Raw genomic sequence first — 21,740 nt, 5'->3', positions numbered from 1 at the left:
TTTTTTAATTGACATTATCCACAACACCCTTTACTCCATCTCCTTTTATATTCTAAAGCAGGGGTAGGGAACTCCAGTCCTCAAGAGCTGTATTCCAGTCGGGTTTTCAGAATTTCCCCATTGAATATGCATTGAAAGCAGTGCATGCAAATAGCTCTCATGCATATTCATTGGGGAAATCCTGAAAACTCGACTGGAATACAGCTCTCGAGGACCAGAGTTCCCTACCCCTGTTCTAAAGGAACCCATAGGTTTGGAAGTGGCTGTAGGGGAAGAGGAGGCCACTACATCCTTTTTAGGATGTTTTTTTAAATTGTATTGCATTATTCCAGTTTATATCAAACGAGTCTCTGGATTGAAGTTTCATGGTCTGAAGTCAGAGGGTTGTACTTTCAAACATCAGTGCACAGTATTCAAATTCCAATAGATTTAGATTATAATTCTGAACCTGTTTCTGCTCTGCATTCTACACAGGTCTCCTCTTCCATCTCTCCCTCCCTTCTTCCTCCCTCAGTGATTTAGCATCTCTCTCTTCTCCTTTCCTCTCCCCAGGTCTATTATCTTAAGTCTCCTTCCCTTACTTCTCTCCCAGTCCACCCCATTCCATCCCATGGTCTGGCATCTCTATTTCCTTCCCTTCTATCTCTTCCCCCAACCCATGCTCTGGCATTTATCTCCTCTCCATCCCTCCCCTCTCCCCCATGGTCCGGCATATCTCTATTAGCACCTTTCTCTTTTCCATCCCTTACTCTGTGGTCTTTCATCTCTCTCTCCTTCCCCCCTGTGGTTTGGAATCTCTCTCCTCTGCTTACCTTCCCTCCCTCAAACCTTGGTCTGGCATCCCTCTCCTTTCCCTTCCTTTCCCTGGGCTTCCTTTTTCCTTCCTCTCTCTCAATTTGGCTTCCTCCTTTATCTCTCCTTCCCCCCCCAAATCGGGTGCAAGATTGTAAGCTCTTCTGAGCAGGGACTGTCTAGTGTATGTTAAAATGTACAGCGCTGCGTATGCCTTTAGTGCTATAGAAATAATAAATAGTAGCAGTAGTTCCCCCATAGGATGAGTACCTCTCCTCTCTTCTCCAGGGCAGGCTGCCACTTCCAATCTTCGGGCCACCGGAAGCAGCAGTCAGCTGAATGCGCTGCCTTCGGTGTCCCCAGAAGCTTTCCCTTAGCGTGGACTTCTTGTCCCCAGAGACGAAGCTTCAGGGCTGCCAAAAGCAGCGTTTTCAGCTGACAGATGCTGCCTTCAGCAGACCATGTAGACACCTGGACAAAATGAAAAATGGACAAAAGTCGCCTGGACACCCAATGGAGTCCTCAAAAAGAGGACATGTCCAGGGAAACCCGGTCATCTGGTAACCCTAGTTTTGTCATTTGGCTGCTTCAGTAAGAGAATATGAAAGGATTGAAGCCTGCACTAGCCCTATTGGTGATGTCTTTGAACGGTTCAGAATTTCTACCTCCATCTGCTGGTAGTGGGGCACAGCCTATTGTCTGGAGTGGTCTAGCAGAATTTAAGGAAAACAAATTAACAGGTATTAATAAATATGTCCTTATTTTGAATTTATTTAGTGGAAATGTGCATTTTTGTATTATGGTCAGTTTAAGATGATGAGTCTAGTGTTGCACTGCATACAGTTTCAGACTTCTTGAGGTTTCAAATTGAATTTGTATTCTTTATAGTTCTGTTTCTAATTTTTGGTCCCTTGTTTTGTGTATGGTAGCTGAGATTCAGTTTTCTGCCAGTGTAGAGATTTTAGTGTAGAGATCTATAATAATCCTGCTTGCTCAGTTTTCCCAGTAAGAGATATAGCGTACTTCTGCAGTACAGTGTTCCCCTGTGAATTCGCGGTTCGCAAATCGTGGACTGTTGTTTGCGGTATTTTCTGACTGCCTCTTCCGTTCAGAAAATACAGGGAATGAGTCCGCGAATCAGCCTTCTGCACAGCTGATTCCTCCTCCTCTCACCCCCTGGTCAGCCAATCAGCCTTCTGCACAGCCGATTCCTCTTCCGCTACTCCCCTTCCCCCCCCTCGAGCATACCGGGTATGATTTACTGCACCTTCCAGCACCCCAGCTGCCCTCTCCTGCCTTTTTACACTCAAAACCGCATTTGCAGTTTTATAAAATTCATGGGTGTTCCTGGAACAGAACCCCCGTGAATTTCAGGGAAGTACTGCATAGAGATTCTTATCTGAGAAATTAGAAGAACAAGTTGCTGTTTCAGGAAAAAGCAATATAAATTCTCCAGCATTTTCTCTGTAATATAACCATTCGCTAATATGGGATATGGGATATGCTTACAATTAGAGAATGACACGGTGGCGGTTTACCCGCGGCCACCGCGTTTAGCCACGGGTAACCCGCCAAAACAGGGAACGAAAACTAGCAGTCGCTGCGGAGACGGGGACAAGGCCATTCACCGCCCCGTGGAGCGGTGAATGGTCTTGTCCCCGCAGAGAGGCAAAAGGATCGCGCGGTCCCCGCAGCCACCACCCGCCTGCCCAATCGATCCTAGTGTTTAGCTAGCTCTCTCCCTTCTTCTCACCTTAGTTTGTAGGTTTTCTTTTTCGGCGACCCGCACGCTATCAAAGAGCCACGCACCCGCTGCTGCTCAGTTTCGATCTTCTGCTCTGACGCAACCGGAAACAGGAAGTTGCAGCAGAGCAGAAGATTGAACACTGAGCAGCCGCGCATGCGCAGCTCTTTGGGAAAGCGTGCAGGTTACCGAAAAAGAAAACCTACAAACTAAGGTGAGGAGAAGGGAGTGAGCTGGCTAAACACTAGGATCGATTAGGCAGGCGGGTGGGGGCTGCGGGGACTGTGCGATCGCCCGTGTTCCCGGCTTAAACTGGAAGGAGGGAGTGAAAGGGAAAAGGATTCTGGGCCAAGGGGATGAAGACGGAAAGAAAAACCCACAGCAGGAAACAAAGGGAAGGACAGGCAGGTGAGCCAGATGCTAGAAGCAGGGGAGGGAGGAAGAAAGAGGGAAAAAAGCTAGATAGGGTTGAAAAGAAGAGACACACTGGTATGGAAGAGGAAGATAGGGGAAATCTGGACACAGGAAGGTAACAGAAAGAGGGGAAATTATGTGCATGGGGCATAGGGACAGAGACATAAAGGGGACATGCCATGGGGATGGTATATGGACACAGGGGGGGGCAATGGCAGATACATAGGGGAGATATTACAAATGGGGAAAATAGGAGCACAGAAGCGAGATGGTTTGTGGGGATGGGACAGGGACCAAGCTCGCAGGCTCCAGTGGCTTGCACAAATTACATTGTAACGTGCCATGAAAATAAGAGGGAGGAAGGTAGATAGATAGGCCACGCGAGAGGAGCTGAAGGGTGGTAGAAAGGAACAGATGGTAAAGGAGGGAGGGAAGGGTGGTGGTGGAAAGGAATAGGACAGACATTGAAGGAGGTTGGAGAGGAACAGACCCTGAAGGGAAATGTGGAAGACAGAGTGGGAAGAAGACAGATGCCAGACTATGGGGGAGTGGAGGGAAGAAGATGGGTGCTAGACCAATTGGGGGGGGGGTGAAGGGAGAGGCACAGTAACAGCAAATGGAAGACGCAGAGAGAAGACACACAGTGGATGGAAGGAATTGAATGAGAAGATGTGGAAAGCAGAAACCAGACAACAAAGGTAGAAAAAAAAATTCTATTTATTTATTTTTTGCTTTAGGATAAAGTAGTATATTAGTTGTGTTAATAAAAATTTATAAACAAAGCCCTGCCAGCTGAACATCTCTTTCTCTAGTTCAGCAGCAGGAACTTTGATTTATAAGAAAGGAATAAGCTAAATATTACAGTACTAAGGCTTATATGGATGCAGCGGGGATGGTGACGGGGCGGTGAATGGGATGGAAGTGGCGGTGACGGTGACGGGGCGGTGAAAGGGATGACGTTGACGGGGCGGTGAAGGGAATGGCAGTGACGGGGCGGTGCAGAGGATGGTGGGCCGGGGACGGGGCGGTGATGGGGACAGATTTTTTCCCCGTGTCATTCTCTACTTACAATGTCAGCAGGACATGTTCCTTGGAAGAAGGTGTTAATCTCTTTTTTTGTGGAGATAGAAGGTCAGATGTATGTAGTTCTGTTGTAAAAATCCAGGTGCATGTTGGTTAATGAAAGGGCCTCATGGATGACAGATTCTAACTTACTAATTATTTCTTTCTGCAGCTTGTTCCTCAGCTAGTTCGTATTTTGAAGAATCTCATCATGTCTGGGTACTCTCCAGAGCACGATGTGTCTGGGATCAGTGACCCTTTTCTACAGGTAAGGATTCTCAATGGAGGCTAGTACATTCTTTCATATAGATCAGGATTGACTATGGAAGTCATTGCTTGATCTGTAATACAGTGTTTTTTTGCTATTTGTGGAGGTATGGTTCCTGAAAATCACCATGAACCGTGAATTTGTAAATAACAAAACAAAGTCTCTTATGGTTCCAACCATATAATGTGGTCCCTCAAAACCGTAGAAAGTGAAGCATGGATACTAGGAAAAAGCAGGGTTAGGTTTTACTATTTCAGATCTAGCCTAGGTACTTGGGACCTAGGTTGGCCAATGTTGGTAACAAAATACTGGGCTTGATGGACCTTTGGTCTGTCCCAGTATGGCAGTTCTTATGTTCCTGCATGGGACAGCACTTGACAAAAACCATATAGAACATTCTGCTAAAGGCTAAATAGCCCATCAGTTTGCTCATCTGCAACATCCACTATCATCTTCTGTCCCTAAGAGATCCCATATGCCTGCCCACACCGAGAAAAACTGATACAACCTCTCTCAAGCAATGTGTGCCTTCTGGAGTGATGCCCAAACTTCAGTGCAGAGGTATGCACTCGTCAGCTGGAGTTCTGGCATGATGCAGGATTGCTGCCCAACATTTAGAAGACATATCTAATCCTTTTACAGAAGAATTTTTAAAACTAATTTCTAATTTAAATCTTATTTCTCTGATCAATGTACCAACTCACTCTGCTGGCCATACCTTAGATACAATCTTCACCTCTACATCCCTGAACAAAGCCGTTTCTAACTTTAACATTACTTCTGTCCCATGGTCAGACCATTCATTAATCACCTTGAACTTTCTCTTCAAAACTGTTAGGTATAACTACTGCTCTAAATTAATCACCTTTCGTGATTACAATAAAATTGAACTTTCTTCAATTATCGCATCATTCAACCTAAAGATAGAAAACTTCTGTCTCTTATCAATCAATGAACAAATTAAAGCCTGGTCCACTGCCACGGAGGATTTAATGGGAAAATTAGCCCCATTATGTACAAAAATCATTAACCATAAGAAAAGAAGGAACCCTTGGTATACAGGAGAACTCAACCTAATTAAAAAACAACTCAGGGCATTAGAACGGAAATGGAGAAGAAACAAATCACAAGAGAATTTTAAAAAATACAAAGAACAATTATCATATTATAAAACCAAAATAAATTTAGCAAAAACATCCTTCTATTCTAAAAAGATTGAAACACTAAAAACTCTTCTGCCCTTTTCACTATTTTAAAAAATCTTACAATTCCAAAAAGAATAGAAAACTCAGATTTAGCAGATAAACCAAAAGCACAAACCCTAGCAAATTACTTTGTAAATAAAATTGATAAAATTAGAGATAGCATTAACTCGAAAAGTAACTATAATGTAGATATGGAACCAATTCCAGCCTTACCAATCTCAAAATGTACCAATTTTCAAATACCATCTTTAGAGGTCCTTAAACAATTGCTGCAAAATATCAACATTAAAGGTGCAGACCTTCATTCAATTTCTCCCTCCTTCATAAAACGTTTCTTTTCCTTCTTTGGTCCTTTCATTTGCTCTGTGATTGAAAACAGTTTAACAACAGGGATTGTACCAAAAGAATGGAAAGAAGCAATTATCCGTCCTACAATTAAAAATCCTAAAGAATCAATCTCATCTGAATCAAACTATCGACCAATTGCCAACTTACTATTTCTTACTAAGCTAATAGAAAAAGTTGTTTTCAACCATGTAAGCAACTTCATTGAAAAAAACTAATACATTACATCCCAATCAGACTGGCTTTAGAGCCAATTACTCAACAGAACACTCAATGATAGGTCTTACAACCAACATTCAATACTACCTTGATCATCATAAATCGGTTCTTTTGATTTCACTTGATCTATCGGCAGCATTTGATACCATTGATCACCATTTACTACTTAAGAGACTATCTGCCATTGGCATTTCAGAACACGTTTTAAATTGGTTTTACTCATATTTTCAGGATAGGTCCATCTAAAGTAATTTTCAATGATACATCATCAAGTAACTATACTTGATGATGGAGAGTGTGGCGCAGTGGTTAAAGCTACAGCCTCAGCATCCTGAGGTTGTGGGTTCAAACCCACGCTGCTCCTTGTGGACCCCGGGCAAGTTACTTAATCCCCCCCATTGCCCCAGGTACGATAGATAGATTGTGAGCCCACAGGGACAGAGAGGGAAAACTGCTTGAGTACCTGAATAAATGCATATAAACCGTTCTGAGCTCCCCTGGTAGAACGGTATAGAAAATTGAATTTAAAAAAAAAAAAACTCATATGGAATTTCCCAAGGTTCAATCCTGTCTCCCCTTCTATTCAATATTTTTCTAGCTCCACTTCTCACATTAAGCCATTCCATAGGTTTTTCCGTTTATGCTTACGCAGATGACATCCAGCTTTTACATCCATTAAATATTGCTGACCCTAATGAGATAACGAACATAAATAATAAGTTAAAACAAATTAGTCAATGGTTAAAAGACAATATGCTAGTCCTGAATCCATCTAAATCTTCAATAATGTTCCTGCCATGGAAAAAAGATATTACATATACATTGCAAATTTTTTGGGACAATTTTCCATTACAACAAGTAACAACGACTAAAATATTGGGAATATTATTGGATCACGAGCTATCATAACATGATCAGATAAGTTCCGTAGTTAAAAATTGTTTTTACAAACTACGTCTCATCAGATCTTTAGCTAAAGTTTTAGAACCTAAAGCTCTTAATGTCTTAATACACTCTTTGATAATCTCCAGGCTGGACTACTGCAATACATTATATCAAGGCATAACTCAGAAAGAAATACGAAGGTTACAAATCATACAAAACACAGCAATAAAAATTATTACTAACCCCAAAAAATATGATCATGTCACTCCACTTTTAAAAGAAGCACATTGGCTGCCGATCTCACACAGAATAACATATAAAATCGCGTTACTAACATTTAAAATTCAGGAAACTAATACTCCAATATTCTTATATCGATATTTAATACCATATTCCCCAGCTAGATCCCTTAGATTAGCAGATCAGTACTTGTTGACCATTCCATCATTGAAAATAATTGACACTAGAAGAACTACAACTTTCTCTATCTTGGGACCCCAGCTTTGGAATAAACTTCCAATTTTTCTGCGCGCTGAAACCTCCTTAGAAAAATTTAAAAGCAAACTAAAGAGCTATCTTTATAAAGATGCATATGAATCTTAGATTGGATAATCTTTTCTGATTTTCCTATTCACTTCTAGATTAAGCCTTTTTTTAAAAATATTTTTTCAAAACCATAGTAACATAGTAGATGATGGCAGATAAAGACCCGAATGGTGCATCCAGTCTGCCCAATCTGATTCAATTTAAATTTTTTTTATTTTAATTTTTTTCTTCTTAGCTATTTCTGGGCAAGAATCCAAAGCTTTACCCGATACTGTGCTTGGGTTCCAACTGCCGAAATCTCTGTTAAGACTTACTCCAGCCCATCTACACCCTCCCAGCCATTGAAGCCCTCCCCTGCCCATCCTCCACCAAACGGCCATACACAGACACAGACCGTGCAAGTCTGCCCAGTAACTGTTTAATATTATTTTCTGATTCTAAATATTCTGTGTTCATCCCACGCTTCTTTGAACTCAGTCACAGTTTTACTCTCCACCACCTCTCTCGGGAGCACATTCCAGGCATCCACTACTCTCTCCGTAAAGTAGCATTTCCTAACATTGCCCCTGAATCTACCACCCCATAACCTCAAATGATGTCCTCTGGTTTTACCATTTTCCTTTCTCTGGAAAAGATTTTGTTCTACGTTAATACCCTTCAAGTATTTGAACGTCTGAATCATATCTCCCCTGTCTCTCCTTTCCTCTAGGGTATACATATTCAGGGCTTCCAGTCTCTCCTCATACGTCTTCTGGCGCAAGCCTCCTATCATTTTCGTCGCCCTCCTCTGGACCGCCTCAAGTCTTCTTACGTCTTTCGCCAGATACGGTCTCCAAAACTGAACACAATACTCCAGGTGGGGCCTCACCAATGACCTGTACAGGGGCATCAACACCTTCTTCCTTCTACTGACTACGCCTCTCTTTATACAGCCCAGCATCCTTCTGGCAGCAGCCACTGCCTTGTCACACTGTTTTTTCGCCTTTAGATCTTCGGACACTATCACCCCAAGGTCCCTCTCCCCGTCCGTGCATATCAGCTTCTCTCCTCCCAGCATATACGGTTCCTTCCTATTATTAATCCCCAAATGCATTACTCTGCATTTCTTTGCATTGAATTTTAGTTGCCAGGCATTAGACCATTCCTCTAACTTTTGCAGATCCTTTTTCATATTTTCCACTCCCTCTTCGGTGTCTACTCTGTTACAAATCTTGGTATCATCTGCAAAAAGGCACACTTTTCCTTCTAACCCTTCAGCAATGTCACTCACAAACATATTGAACAGGATTGGCCCCAGCACCGAACCCTGAGGGACTCCACTAGTCACCTTACCTTCCTTCGAGCGACTTCCATTAACCACCACCCTCTGGCGTCTGTCTGACAACCAGTTTCTGACCCAGTTCACCACTTTGGGTCCTAACTTCAGCCCTTCAAGTTTGTTCAACAGCCTCCTATGAGGAACTGTATCAAAGGCTTTGCTGAAATCCAAGTAAATTACATCTAGCATATGTCCTCGATCCAGCTCTCTGGTCACCCAATCAAAAAATTCAATCAGGTTCGTTTGGCACGATTTACATTTTGTAAAGCCATGTTGCCTCGGATCCTGTAACCCATTAGATTCATGGAAGTACACTATCCTTTCTTTCAGCAACACTTCCATTATTTTTCCAACAACTGAAGTGAGGCTCACCGGCCTGTAGTTTCCTGCTTCATCCCTGTGACCACTTTTATGAATAGGGACCACATCTGCTCTCCTCCAATCCCCATGAATCACTCCCGTCTCCAGAGATTTGTTGAACAAGTCTTTAATAGGACTCGCCAGAACCTCTCTGAGCTCCCTTAGTATCCTGGGATGGATCTCGTCTGGTCCCATCGCTTTGTCCACCTTCAGTTTTTCAAGTTGCTCATAAACACCCTCCTCCGTGAACGGCGCAGAATCTACTCCATTTTCTCGTGTAACTTTGCCAGACAATCTCGGTCCTTCTCCAGGATTTTCTTCTGTGAACACAGAACAGAAGAATTTGTTTAGCACATTTGCTTTCTCCTCATCACTCTCCACATATTTGTTGCCAGCATCTTTTAGCCTAGCAATTCCATTTTTTATCTTCCTCCTTTCACTAATATATCTGAAAAAAAATTTTATCTCCCTTTTTTACATTTTTAGCCATTTGTTCTTCCGCCTGTGCCTTCGCCAAACGTATCTCTCTCTTGGCTTCTTTCAGTTTCACTCTGTAGTCCTTTCTGCTCTCCTCTTCTTGGGTTTTTTTATATTTCATGAACGCCAACTCTTTCGCCTTTATGTTCTCAGCCACTAGGTTGGAGAACCATATCATCTTCCTTTTTCTCTTGTTTTTATTGATTTTCTTCACATAAAGGTCCGTAGCCATTTTTATCGCTCCTTTCAGCTTAGACCACTGTCTTTCCACTTCTCTTATGACCTCCCATCCTAACAGCTCTTTCTTCAGGTACTTTCCCATTGCATTAAAGTCCGTAAGTTTGAAATCTAGGACTTTAAGTATCGTGCGGCTGCTCTCCACTTTAGCCGTTATATCAAACCAAACCGTTTGATCGCTACTTCCCAGGTGAGCACCCACTCGAACATTAGAAATACTCTCTCCATTTGTGAGGACCAGATCCAATATCGCTTTTTCCCTTGTGGGTTCCGTCACCATTTGTCTGAGCAGAGCCTCTTGAAAGGCATCCACAATCTCCCTTCTTCTTTCCGATTCCGCAGACGGAACATTCCAGTCCGCATCCGGCAGGTTGAAATATCCCAACAGCAGAACCTCCTCTTTCCTTCCAAACTTTTGGATATCCACAATCAGATCCTTATCAATTTGCTGCGATTGAGTCGGAGGTCTGTAGACTACACCCACGTAGATAGAAGTTCCATCTTCTCTTTTCAGAGCAATCCATATCGCTTCTTCCTCTCCCCAGGTCCCTTGCATTTCGATCGCTTGGATATTGATCTTTACATAGAGAGCTACTCCTCCACCTTTATGACCATCTCTGTCCTTCCTAAAAAGATTATATCTCGGTATGTTTGCATCCCATCCATGTGATTCACTGAACCATGTCTCTGTGATAGGAACAATATCTAGATCGTCCTCTAACATCAGGGCTTGCAGATCATGAACTTTGTTGCTTAGACTGCGAGCATTTGTGGTCATCGCTTTCCAGCTATTTTTCAGCGATAATGTCCTTTTTCGTATGGATTTTTGTGTCGTTTCACTTTCCGTTGCAATACTAAGAAATGAGTTGCTGATATTGCTTATGTTGCAGCCTTTACTACTATCACATCTTTTCTTTTGCCGGGGATGGTCTCTATAATTGTCCTTCATACATACACCACCCCCACCTTCTAGTTTAAATGCCTAGAAAAATATTGTCTAAATTTCTCTGCAAGGTTTCTTTTTCCTGCTGTAGTAATATGTAGCCCATCAGTGCAATATAGCTTCTTGTCCTTCCATGTATTTCCCCATCCTCCTATGTACCTGAAGCCTTCTTGATGACACCAGGCTTTGAGCCATCTATTAAAGTTCTCTGTGTTTTTCACTCTTTGCTCTCCCTTTCCATATGCAGGCAGTATTTCAGAAAAAGCTAAAGTCTTTACAAAAGGTTTCACGCCCTCACCAAGCTCCCGAAAAGCTTTCAGTGCTGTAAGTGTGGAGTTGTTGGCCAGGTCATTTGTTCCCAGATGGATAACAACATCAGTGTTAAAATCCTTAGTTTCTTCCTTAATTATAGTCAGTATTTGCCTGGAACTCCTGGTAGCTGAGGATCCTGGAAGACATTACACCATTTTGGTCTCCTCGCCCTGTGTTCCAAGGTTAACGCCTCTGATGATGGAATCCCCCAACAGTAATAGTTTTCTGTTTTTGGCTTTTTTATTTGTACTTGGGTGCGCTTGTTCTCTTGAGTTACCTTCATTGGTTCCAGTCCCACCTCTCTTCTGTTTTCTTGAGTATTGCAGTGCACTAGTGGAGCGAAGGAATTCTGTAGAGTTTCATAAAAAAAATTTTAATATCCTTCCTGATATTGTTCCTTTCCCAAATGGTTTTTATTTTGGTTTTTTTTTTTTTCTTTTAAAACAAATGTAGTTTATCCTTATATTCCTTATGTATTTTTAACTATGGATAGGTTTGTATGTTTTATTGTCTCAAATGATTTTATTTGTTCCCCCAAATTTTTATTATTGTTATACGCATTGAAAATGCTTGATATTGCGTTTAAATCAAAACTACAAGGAACTTGAAACTAGTCTGTGTGGGACAGATGTCTCTTGGCTTGCAGGAACTCCTTGGGTGTTTTGGAGGAGTACTGGCCACTGGAACACTAGCAGTCTGGGTCTGGCAACTCTCTTCAGGCTCTGTCACATAACCCAAAGGGTAGCAGCTTAGGCATAGCATAGCCAGCATGCCTCAGGATCAGGACCCAGTAGCATGCCCCTTCTTAGAGAGAGATAGCTAAGCACCATGAGATCTCTTGGAGATCCATCTTTATACTCTTTTAAACTCCAAGCTTATTTTGGAAGATGATGCTTTCCATGCCTCAAAAAAGATATGGCAGAACTAGAGAAGGTTCAAAGAAGAGTGACCAAAATGATAAAGTGGTTGGAACTCCTTGTTCCAATGAGGTTAGGGCTCTTCTGTTTGGAAAAGAGAAGGCTGTAGGGCAGATATGATTGACATCTACAAAATCCTAAGTGATATAGAACGGGTGCTTGCAGTGTTTTGTGCCTGAACACGGGTGGAAACCTGTGCTCGGTGTTCCACCTTGCAGAAGCTCTTGATTAAAATCTGTAAACTTCAGCAGAAGAAGTTGTTTGGGGATGCCATGGATATCGATAAGACCTCGCAACCATCGACATCGAAGACTCCAACATCAGTATTGGGAGATTTTGCACCTTCAGGTAAGCTGGCTAAAAAGCTGCCAGCTTCCCAGCAAGCGTCGTAGGTCACACCAATATCGAGTCCCTCAGTGCATACCAATCAGCGTTGCTTTCTTTTATGACTTGTCTCTCCTTCGAGGTATGCATCCTCATCGAGGTCACTCTCTCCGAGGCAGGCCGCAGCACAGATAGTACTGGCAGATAAGCCACAGGTACTGGTGCTTTCTTTCCAGTAAAAGCTTGATGAGTTTTTCCGAAGGATGCTGGGTGATTTTTGAAACTTCAAGCACTAGCATTGACTCCCTTGGTACCGGCCTGGTCTGAGCATACTGCCTTGAATCCACATTTTACCTCAGTCAGCTCTCCAGCAGGGCGACATTATCAATCTTCATCCAGTCACCATAGATCCTCTTGCAGCTTTATTCCTAGACGTCGGTCATCACATTGACTGTCAAGTTCTCCATCGGTGCATCAATCCATTTCTTTGAGACACCAATGTTTGTCATCTTCCACTTGACGTTCGAAGTCTAAGAAGCATCAATCTCCATCATGTACTTCCAAATGAAAGAGAGCTTCATGTCGTACTTCATCTTCTTCCTCAGATCGGTACCAGAGATATCGAAAGCATCTCCAAACCTCTTTTATAACTCTGATTTATAATCCAATACAGATTCTGGCTGTGCAACGCTTATGGATACCCCTTCAGAACCTTCTCCTCAGAAATTTCTGCCAAAGATCAGTTCTCCCACCGAAAGACTGTCATTTACTAAATTTATTAGGCAGTTAGGTAAGGACCTACCTGTAAAACTAGAAACTGACTCTGCCTTCAGTGCTTCAGTGCCTTATAGGCTTTAGACTATGATGAGCCTCCCAAAGAGCTTCTTAAATTACCATTGCATGGTATCCTTAAAGAGACTCTTCACAAGAACTGAGAAACAACAAAGGTAGGAAAAATTATTTTATTTTCAATTTAGTGATCAAAATGTGTCTGTTTTGAGAATTTATATCTGCTGTCTATTTTACACTATGGCCCCCTTTTTGCTAAACCGCAATAATAGTTTTTAGCGCAGGGAGCCTATGAGCATCGAGAGCAGTTCAGGGCATTCGTGGTTTAGTAAAAAGGGAGGGGGTATATTTGTCTATTTTTGTATAGTTGCTCCTGAGGTGACATTGCATAAAGTCATCTGTTTTGACCTCTTTGAAAACCCATGGAATATAAATGATAATTAACATTATCCCAGGACAAGCAGGCAGGTATTCTCACTAGTGGGTGACATCATCCAACGGAGCCCTGATGCGGACATCTCACAAGCATACTTGCTTGTAGAAACTTTTAGAAGTTTCGAGTTGCCCACACCGCGCATGCGCAAGTGCCTTCCCGCCCGATGCACCGGGCGTGTCTCCTCGGTTCTTTCTCTTCCGCGGAGCTGAGAAGTCTGTCTTCGACTCTCTGCACGAAGTTCCTTCACTTGTGCTTTCTGTGCCCGCGGTTTAGAGTTTTTTGGGCTCATTATCGTTGGCTCACGTTGCGTTTTCTTGTTAAAAAAAAAAAGATTTTTTTCGATCGTTCGACCGGGCAGGCCGCGTGGCCGCGGCCCCGCAGCTTCGATCTTGCGGCGGAGCTTTTTCGGCCTATGTCCCGGCTTGTTACTGGTTTTAAATAGTGTGTCAAGTGCCAGCGCGCAATTTCGTTGACGGACCCGCATCGACGCTGTCTTCAGTGTCTGGGGCCTCAACATCTTGCGAAATCGTGCCGGCCTTGCTCCACACTTACAGCATGTGCTTTTAAGCGTCGCTGTGTTTTGTGGGAGTCGCTGTTTAGCATGGAGGCGTCCCCGGAGCTGCCCTCATCGCAGAGCGCCACGCCTTCGACTTCCGCTTCAACATCTTCGGCCTCGAGTCTGCTCAAGCTTGCCTCGTTTGTGCCGGCTTCGACTCCGACGCCTGCTGTGGTGCCTTCCGCTGTCTCCTCAGGTCAGGTAGCGCAGCCTCCCATTCCTCCAGTGGTGCTCAAGGTGCCCAAGGCTTCTAAGCCCAAGCCCCCTGGCGGCTGAGTTAGCGATATCCGTGCTGGAGGTCCCATTGCTGATGCGGATCCCTCTTTGCCGGCTTCGTTCCATGCCATAATGGAGAAGCGATGCATGACGCAGTTCTCTTGCCGAGCCTCGAGCCTTGGGGAGCGCCTCTGGGGGCTTCGTCTCAGCCTCTGCTGCTTCGATCCACAGCCTCCAGTCCCATCTACTCGGTGGCTGCCTCGTCTGGGCTTCACTCGCTTCGACGCTCGAGGCCTGCTTCTCGACACAGCTCCGGTTGTCGATTGAGGCACTCATCGAGGCACGCCTCACCTCGTCGTAAGCAACCTTTTTGGGAGTTTTCACCGGAGTACTCTCCTCCTCCTCCTATGCCAGAACTCGAGGCCTGCGGGGGTTCGTTTTCCCCATGCCGGGCCTCGGCGGACCAGGCCGCCTCATCTTCTTCGAACCCGTCTCGAGGCCTGGCCCTGGCGGACCAGTTGTCATTCTCGTCCTTCCTGAGGCAGATGGTGGTGGATCTGGACATCACCCTGGATTCGGGTTCCAAGTTTTCTAACGAATATTTGGAGACGATGCATCTTCCCCAACCTCCTGCTGAGTCTCTCTGCCTGCTGCTACATAAGCTTCTGGACCAGACTTTCATGAGATGCTTCGAGACTCCATACTCCATTCCTGCGGTCCCAAGGAAGTTGGATGCTAGGTACCGCATGGTGCACCATAAGGGCTTCGACGGGGTGCAGCTCTCTCACCAGTCCCTATTGGTTGAATCCTCCCTGAAGCGGTCTCATCCCTCCCAGGTCTATGCCTCCACTTCTCCTGGCAAAACCAAGGACAGATTTGGCAGGCGCATCTACCAGAACTCGATGATGGCTTCTCGAGTACTGAATTACAGCTTTCATTTTGTGACCTACTTTGAGATTTTTCTATCCATTCTTCAAAAGTTTTTGCCCTATCTGGACTCTCAGGCTCGCTTCGAGTACTCGGAGATACTGGCGTCGTTGTCCCAACTCCGCTTGCAGATGATGCAATCGTCTTACGAAGCTTTTGAACTCTCGGCCAGAGCTGCTGCTTGTTCGGTGGCCATGAGACGCTTGGTGTGGCTTCGGACCATTGATATGGACCCGAATCTCCAGGACAGGCTAGCGAACGTTCCCTGTGCAGGAGTGGACCTTTTCGACGAGTCCATCGAGGCGGCGACGGAGAAGCTGTCCAAACATGAAAAATCTTTTCAGTCTATTCTCCGCCAGAAGCCCAAGCCTGCTGTCTCTCGTCCGCCTATGATTTATCAGAGGTGCTACCCGCCGAAGCAGGCCCCCACCATTCGCCCGCCTGTGAAGAGGCAGCACCAGCAGAAGCCCCAACAAAAGCCTCAACCTTCTGCTGTCCCCAAGGCTCCCCAGCCTTTTTGACTGTCTCGTAGGGAGCATAACTTCCATTGTTCTGTTCTCCCCACTTTTTCCCATCGGAGGTCGTCTCCATCATTTTTACCATCGATGGACGACTATTACCACCGACCTCTGGGTCCTTTCCATATTTGAAAACCCATGGAATATAAATGATAATTAACATTTTCTCTGCATACAGTGTGCTTTGTGTTTTTTAAAATTTTATTGTTGGTAGATCATTTTGACTTGGTCAGTTTAAAATAGCTCACAAGCCCAAAACGTGTGGGCACCCCTGCTGTAGATCACAGTTCTTCAACTGCCGGTCCGCAGGAAATTTTTGCCGGTCCACGCAGGGCCGGCAAGATTGACTCACTTCAACTTCCTGCCGGTCCGCGCAGGGCCAGCAAGATCAACATCTGAAGTCTGCGCTGGACCGGAGAGATCTTGGGGAGCCTCCGACAGTGGCTTTCTCCCATCTCTGCAGCTCTCTTTTACTTCCCAGCGCAGCAATTCATGAAGGCAGCCTCGGAGCTTTTGCTGAGTCGCGGCTGCCTCTGATGATGCAACTTCCTCTTTCCTCAGAGGCGGTGCGACCCAACAAAGGACCCGAGGCTGCCTTCCTGAATCGCTGCGCTGGGAACTAAGAAGAGCTGCTGGGAGGGGAGAAAACAACTATCAGAGTCTGGGAAGCTACTGGGCAAAGGAAAAAAAGGGACAGCTGCTACTGGAGAGGGAGAAAGAGAGATGCTGGTGGGAGGGGAGGAGGGAAATGAATCTGGGAAGCTGCTGGGCAAGGGAAAAAAGGGACAGCTGCTACTGGACATGGAGGGAAGGAGAAGGAGAGATGCTGCTGGGAGGGGAGGAGGGAAAGGAGTCTGGGAAGCTGCTGGGCTCCCCACTCCCCCCCTCTCCCCCAGCCCAGCCCCCCCACCCCCTCTCCCCACCCATCCCCCCCAACATACCAGAAACCACCACACCAAAGGAGGGACACCAAAAGGCCTGAAGCCCCCCCTCAGCCCCCGAAAACAGAACCCAAGCTACAGAGAGAGAAAAATAGAAAAATCAAAACTGCAGTACAGCAGAAAATAGTCCAGCACCCTCACAGGGCCAGAGCAATAAAAACAGAAAGGCCGATAGAAACAGAGGGCTAGAAAAGAAACAAGGTAGAGGCCAACAAAAACTCAGGCCAAGGCTATATACTAATGAACAAAGAGTACACAGTACACCCTCAGAGAGGGACATGGAGCAAAGCATTACAGGTAAAGAAATCACTCAAGAGTCCCTGTAATGGAGTCACCAACGCTCCACAGGACCTCCGGGCACAGAACCAGGTTGCTGGATGGGGCAAAAGCGGCCTCTCAAGCACTGGGCATCAGGTCAGGGAACCACGTGGTCAGCTGGGCTCGTGCCGCCGCACAGGTCTCGAACACCACCGGTTGACCATTATGAATGACCCGAAGCTTTGCAGGAAACTGCCGGGTAAAACAAATCTTATTCTCAGTGAGAGTAGTGCAGATGGATGAAAAGCCTCGACGAAGGGCAGCCATCTGTGCTGAGTAGAAACATAGAAACATAGAAAGATGACGGCAGATAAGGGCTACAGCCCATCAAGTCTGCCCACACCATCGACCCTCCCTTTTAAGTCTAATGTCCTCTTTAAGTAGAATTGTAATACTGCCATTTTACTGACCCGCTCTTTCAAGTCTATACCCTAGTGATCCTATCCTTTGGCTGACCCTCGTAGGGATCCTACATAGGTATCCCATTTATTCTTGAAGTCTGGGACGCTGTGTGCCTCTATCACCTGCATTGGAAGCTTGTTCCAATTCTCAATCACTCTCTCCGTGAAGAAGTACTTCCTGGCGTCTCCACGAAACTTCCCTCCCCTGAGTTTGAGCGGATGACCTCTTGTGGTCGAGGGTCCCTTCAGGAGAAAGATATCATCTTCCACCTCAACCCGTCCCGTGATGTACTTAAATGTCTCAATCATGTCTCCCCTCTCCCTACGCTTCTCGAGAGAGTAGAGCTGCAACTTGCTCAGTCTTTCCTCGTACGTGAGACCCTTTAGCCCCGAGACCATCCTGGTGGCCATCCGCTGAACCGATTCAACTCTGAGCACATCTTTACAGTAATGTGGCCTCCAAAATTGCACACAGTATTCCAGATGAGGTCTCACCATGGCTCTGTACAATGGCATCATGACTTCAGGCTTCCTGCTGACAAAGCTTCTCTTGATACAACCTATCATCTGCCGTGCTTTAGATGAAGCCTTTTCCACTTGAGTGGCAGCTTTCATATCAGCACTGATGATTACCCCTAAGTCTCGTTCTGCCGTAGTTCTGGTTAAAGTTTCTCCATTCAGGGTGTAAGTTCTGCAAGGATTTCTGTTTCCGAGATGCATGACCTTACATTTCTTGGCGTTGAAGCCCAGCTGCCAGATCGAGGACCAGCTTTCTAAAGTACGCAGGTCTTGCTCCATAGCATCCTTTAGATTATAGTCGTTTACTATATTGCATAGTTTGGCATCATCAGCGAATAAGGTTACCTTGCCTTGAAGCCCTTGAGTCAGATCCCCAATGAATATGTTGAAGAGGAGAGGGCCCAGGACTGAACCCTGTGGCACTCCGCTAGTCACTTCTGACATTTTAGAGAGGGTACCATTAACCACCACCCTCTGGAGTCTGCCACTAAGCCAATCTTTGACCCATGTAGTTAGAGTCTCTCTCAACCCCATCGATTTCATCTTGTTCAGCAGCCTGCGGTGTGGGACGCTATCAAACGCTTTGCTGAAGTCCAGGTACACGACGTCCAAGGACTCGCCTGAGTCCAGTCTTTTTGTTACCCAGTCAAAGAAGCTGATAAGATTGGACTGGCATGACCTACCCTTGGTGAATCCATGTTGACTGGGATCCCGGAGATTTTCCTCGTTTAGGATCGTATCCAATCTATACTTAACCAGTGTCTCCATGAGTTTACACACTATTGAGGTGAGGCTTACCGGTCTATAGTTCGCAGCCTCAGCCTTGCAACCCTTTTTATGTAGGGGAACGACGTTGGCAGTTTTCCAGTCCAACGGTACTTTCCCCGTACTTAGTGAAAGATTGAAAAGCACTGCCAACGGTTCCGCCAGAACATCTCTCAATTCTCTGAGCACTTTTGGGTGTAGATTGTCCGGTCCCATGGCTTTGCTTACCTTGAGTCTTGCCAGTTCGTTGTGGACGTCCCCAGGTGTGAACTCAAAATTCTGAAACGGGTCATCCACGTCTTGTTTCTCTTTCAACTGTGGTCCATGTCCTGGTGCCTCGCAGGTGAAGACTGAGCAGAAATATTCATTTAGTAGTTCTGCTTTCTTGGAGTCCGCCACTGCGTAGTTTCCTTCCGGTTGTCTAAGGTGTACTATACCGTCTGTGTTCCTTTTCCTATCACTGATATACCTAAAGAAGGATTTGTCCCCCTTTTTAATGTTTTTTGCCAGAGTTTCTGCCACTCGAAGTTTGGCCTCCCTAACTGCTGTTTTGACTGCTGCAGATCTGGTCTTATATTCTACTTTAGTTTCTTTTTTTTGCGTACGTTTGTAGGAAAGAAATGCTTTTTTCTTTTCCTTGATGAGGTGCGAGATCTCTCCAGTGAACCATTGGGGTTTGTTGTTTCTTTGCCGTTTATTTACTGATTTTATGTAGCGATTAGTTGCTTCGTGTATGGATGATTTCAGGTACGACCACATAGTTTCCACATTGCCGGTCTCTGCTTGGTCCTGCAGCGTCTGATGAACGAAATCTCCCATGTGTGTGAAGTCGGTGCCCCGGAAATTGCCCCGGAGTAGTCTTGGAAGAGCAGGATACGGTGATTCTGGAACTGAAGGTCTCTCCGTTGACGAAAGGTTTTAAGAAGCAGGTCTTTGATAGCAAAATTCAGTATACGCACGATCACCACGCGGGGTTTAGGCATCCCCTCCTGCTTCCTTCCCAATCTATGTGCTCTCTCGATGCGAAGCAGGCCAAAAGCAGGGGAGACTAGCAATTCCTCAGCCAGCTATTTTTCCAGGGTAGGCAGGAGATCTGCATCTGAAACAGACTCGGGAATACCCACCAGACGCAAATTATTATGTCTGGAATGGTTCTCCAGATCTTCCAGCTTCTCAGTAGTGCTCTCCACTGTGCGTTTGAGTTGGCGGAGCTCCTCCTGCACCAGAGTAAGGGTGTCCTCCGCGGAGCTCACGCGTTGTTCCACCCCTGCCACTCGTGTGTTAAAATCAGACACAGTGGCAGAAAGTGTCACCAGTGATGCAATAACTTTATCGAGCCGGGTACCCAGGGCTAAAACCACCGGTTCTGTGAGCCGCGAAATCATGTCTTCACACGTGGGGTCAGTTACCTCCACCTGGCCCGCCATCTTGCCGTCGGGCCCAGGCCCCAATTTCAACCGGTCCCGCTCCTTTGTGCTGCTTTTCATCGCCATCGCGGTGCTACTTTTGTGCACAAATTTGTCCATAGACCCTAGGGCAGCCGCGGTCAAGCGCTTGGGAGAACCCGAACAAAGAATATAGTTCAAAGGGGCCGATTCAGAGGGAGAACTTCGGAGCTCAGAGAAAACACGTCTTCTCTGCACGGCCACGCCCCCCCCTGCGACCGGTTTTAAAAAATGTTCCAAGTGCCAGCACGCAATTTCCCTGACGGACCCTCATCGACACTGTCTTCGGTGTCTTGGGCCTCAATACCTACCGAAATCGTGCCGGCCTTGCTCAACACTTGCAGCCCGTGCTTTCAAATGTCGTTGCATCTTGTGGGAGCAGCTTTACAGCATGGAGTCTTCGCTGGAGCTTTCATCATCGAAGGGTGCTTCACCATCGACCTCATCTGAGACTCTCCAGGCTCCCACTCCTGCTACTCCTAGCCTCATCAAACATACCTCGTTTGTACCGGCTCTGCCTTCGACGCCGGCTGAGGTGCCTTCCTCTATCTCTTCAGGTCAGATAGCGCAGCAGCCCATTCCCCCGGTAATGCTTAAAGTGCCCAAGGCTTCTAAGTCCAAGCACTCTCACACTGCCTCGAGGGAGTGCAGGTGGTCACGTTGGAGACGCGGATCCATCTTTGCCGGCTTCGTTCCAGACCTTACTGGAGAAGCAATTCATTCAGCTCTTTACCACTATGGGGCTGAAGCTTCTCTCTCAAATCCAGCCTGGGCATGTGGAGGTCTCCCGCAAGGTCGAGCTGCCTCCTGTGCCTCAGCCGTACTCACACTCTCTACAGGAAGCAGAGTCTCTGCGAGTGTCTGGTCTGGCATCGATGCATGCATCGCAAGGAGCAGAGTCTTTGCCTATGCCTCCATTGGAACCGATACACTCGATGCAAGGAGTAGAGTCTTTGCGAGTGCCTCCTTTGGAACCTATACACTCGATGCAAGGAGCCGAGTCTTTGCGAGTGCCTCGTGGTTCTTCCAACCAACCACTTCTGCTTCGATCCACAGCCTCCAGCCCCATCCATTCTCTGGAGGCCTCGGCGAAGACACACTCGCCTCGAATGTCGAGGCCTGCTTCGAGGCACAGCTCGCATCATCGATCGAGACACTCTTTGAAGCACTCGTCCAGGCATGCCTCGCCCCATCGGAAGCAGCCTTTTCTTCAGTATTCTCCACCGTCTACTGCAATCCTTCCACTTCTGGACCTTGAGGATACGGTGGGGTCTTTTTCTCCGTCTAGATCCCCATCTTCATTGGATCAAGCTGCCTCGACGTCCTCGAGTCCCTCTCGAGGCCAGGCTTTGGCAGACCAGCTGTCTTTTTCTTCCTTTCTACATCAGATGGCAGCTGATTTGGACATTCAACTGGACACTGGGTCCAAATTTTCCAAGGAGTATCTCGAGACCATGCATCTCCCTCAACCTCCTGCTGAATCCCTCAAGCTTTCTCTTCATAAGCTGTTGGATCAGACCTTTGTCCGCTGTCTGGAAACT

General features: G+C 45.9%; 1 protein-coding gene across 6 annotated transcripts in view; it reads left to right on the top strand.

Moving 5' to 3' along the window:
• The window catches only part of AP1G1 (adaptor related protein complex 1 subunit gamma 1), a 584,387-nt gene that overhangs the window by 214,651 nt on the left and 347,996 nt on the right, over positions 1-21,740 (top strand). For all 6 annotated transcript variants that reach the window (XM_033942090.1, XM_033942089.1, XM_033942091.1 and 3 more), the window contains one exon: positions 4,185-4,280. In XM_033942090.1, coding sequence (XP_033797981.1) covers positions 4,185-4,280 — 96 coding nt within the window. The remainder of the gene's footprint in view (positions 1-4,184; positions 4,281-21,740) is intronic.

This window comes from Geotrypetes seraphini, chromosome 4 (assembly GCF_902459505.1).
Source record: "Geotrypetes seraphini chromosome 4, aGeoSer1.1, whole genome shotgun sequence".
In the NCBI taxonomy this organism is placed as follows: Eukaryota; Metazoa; Chordata; class Amphibia; order Gymnophiona; family Dermophiidae; genus Geotrypetes; species Geotrypetes seraphini.
Note: the sequence above shows the minus strand (reverse complement) of the source record. Positions and strands in the feature narration are given on the sequence as shown.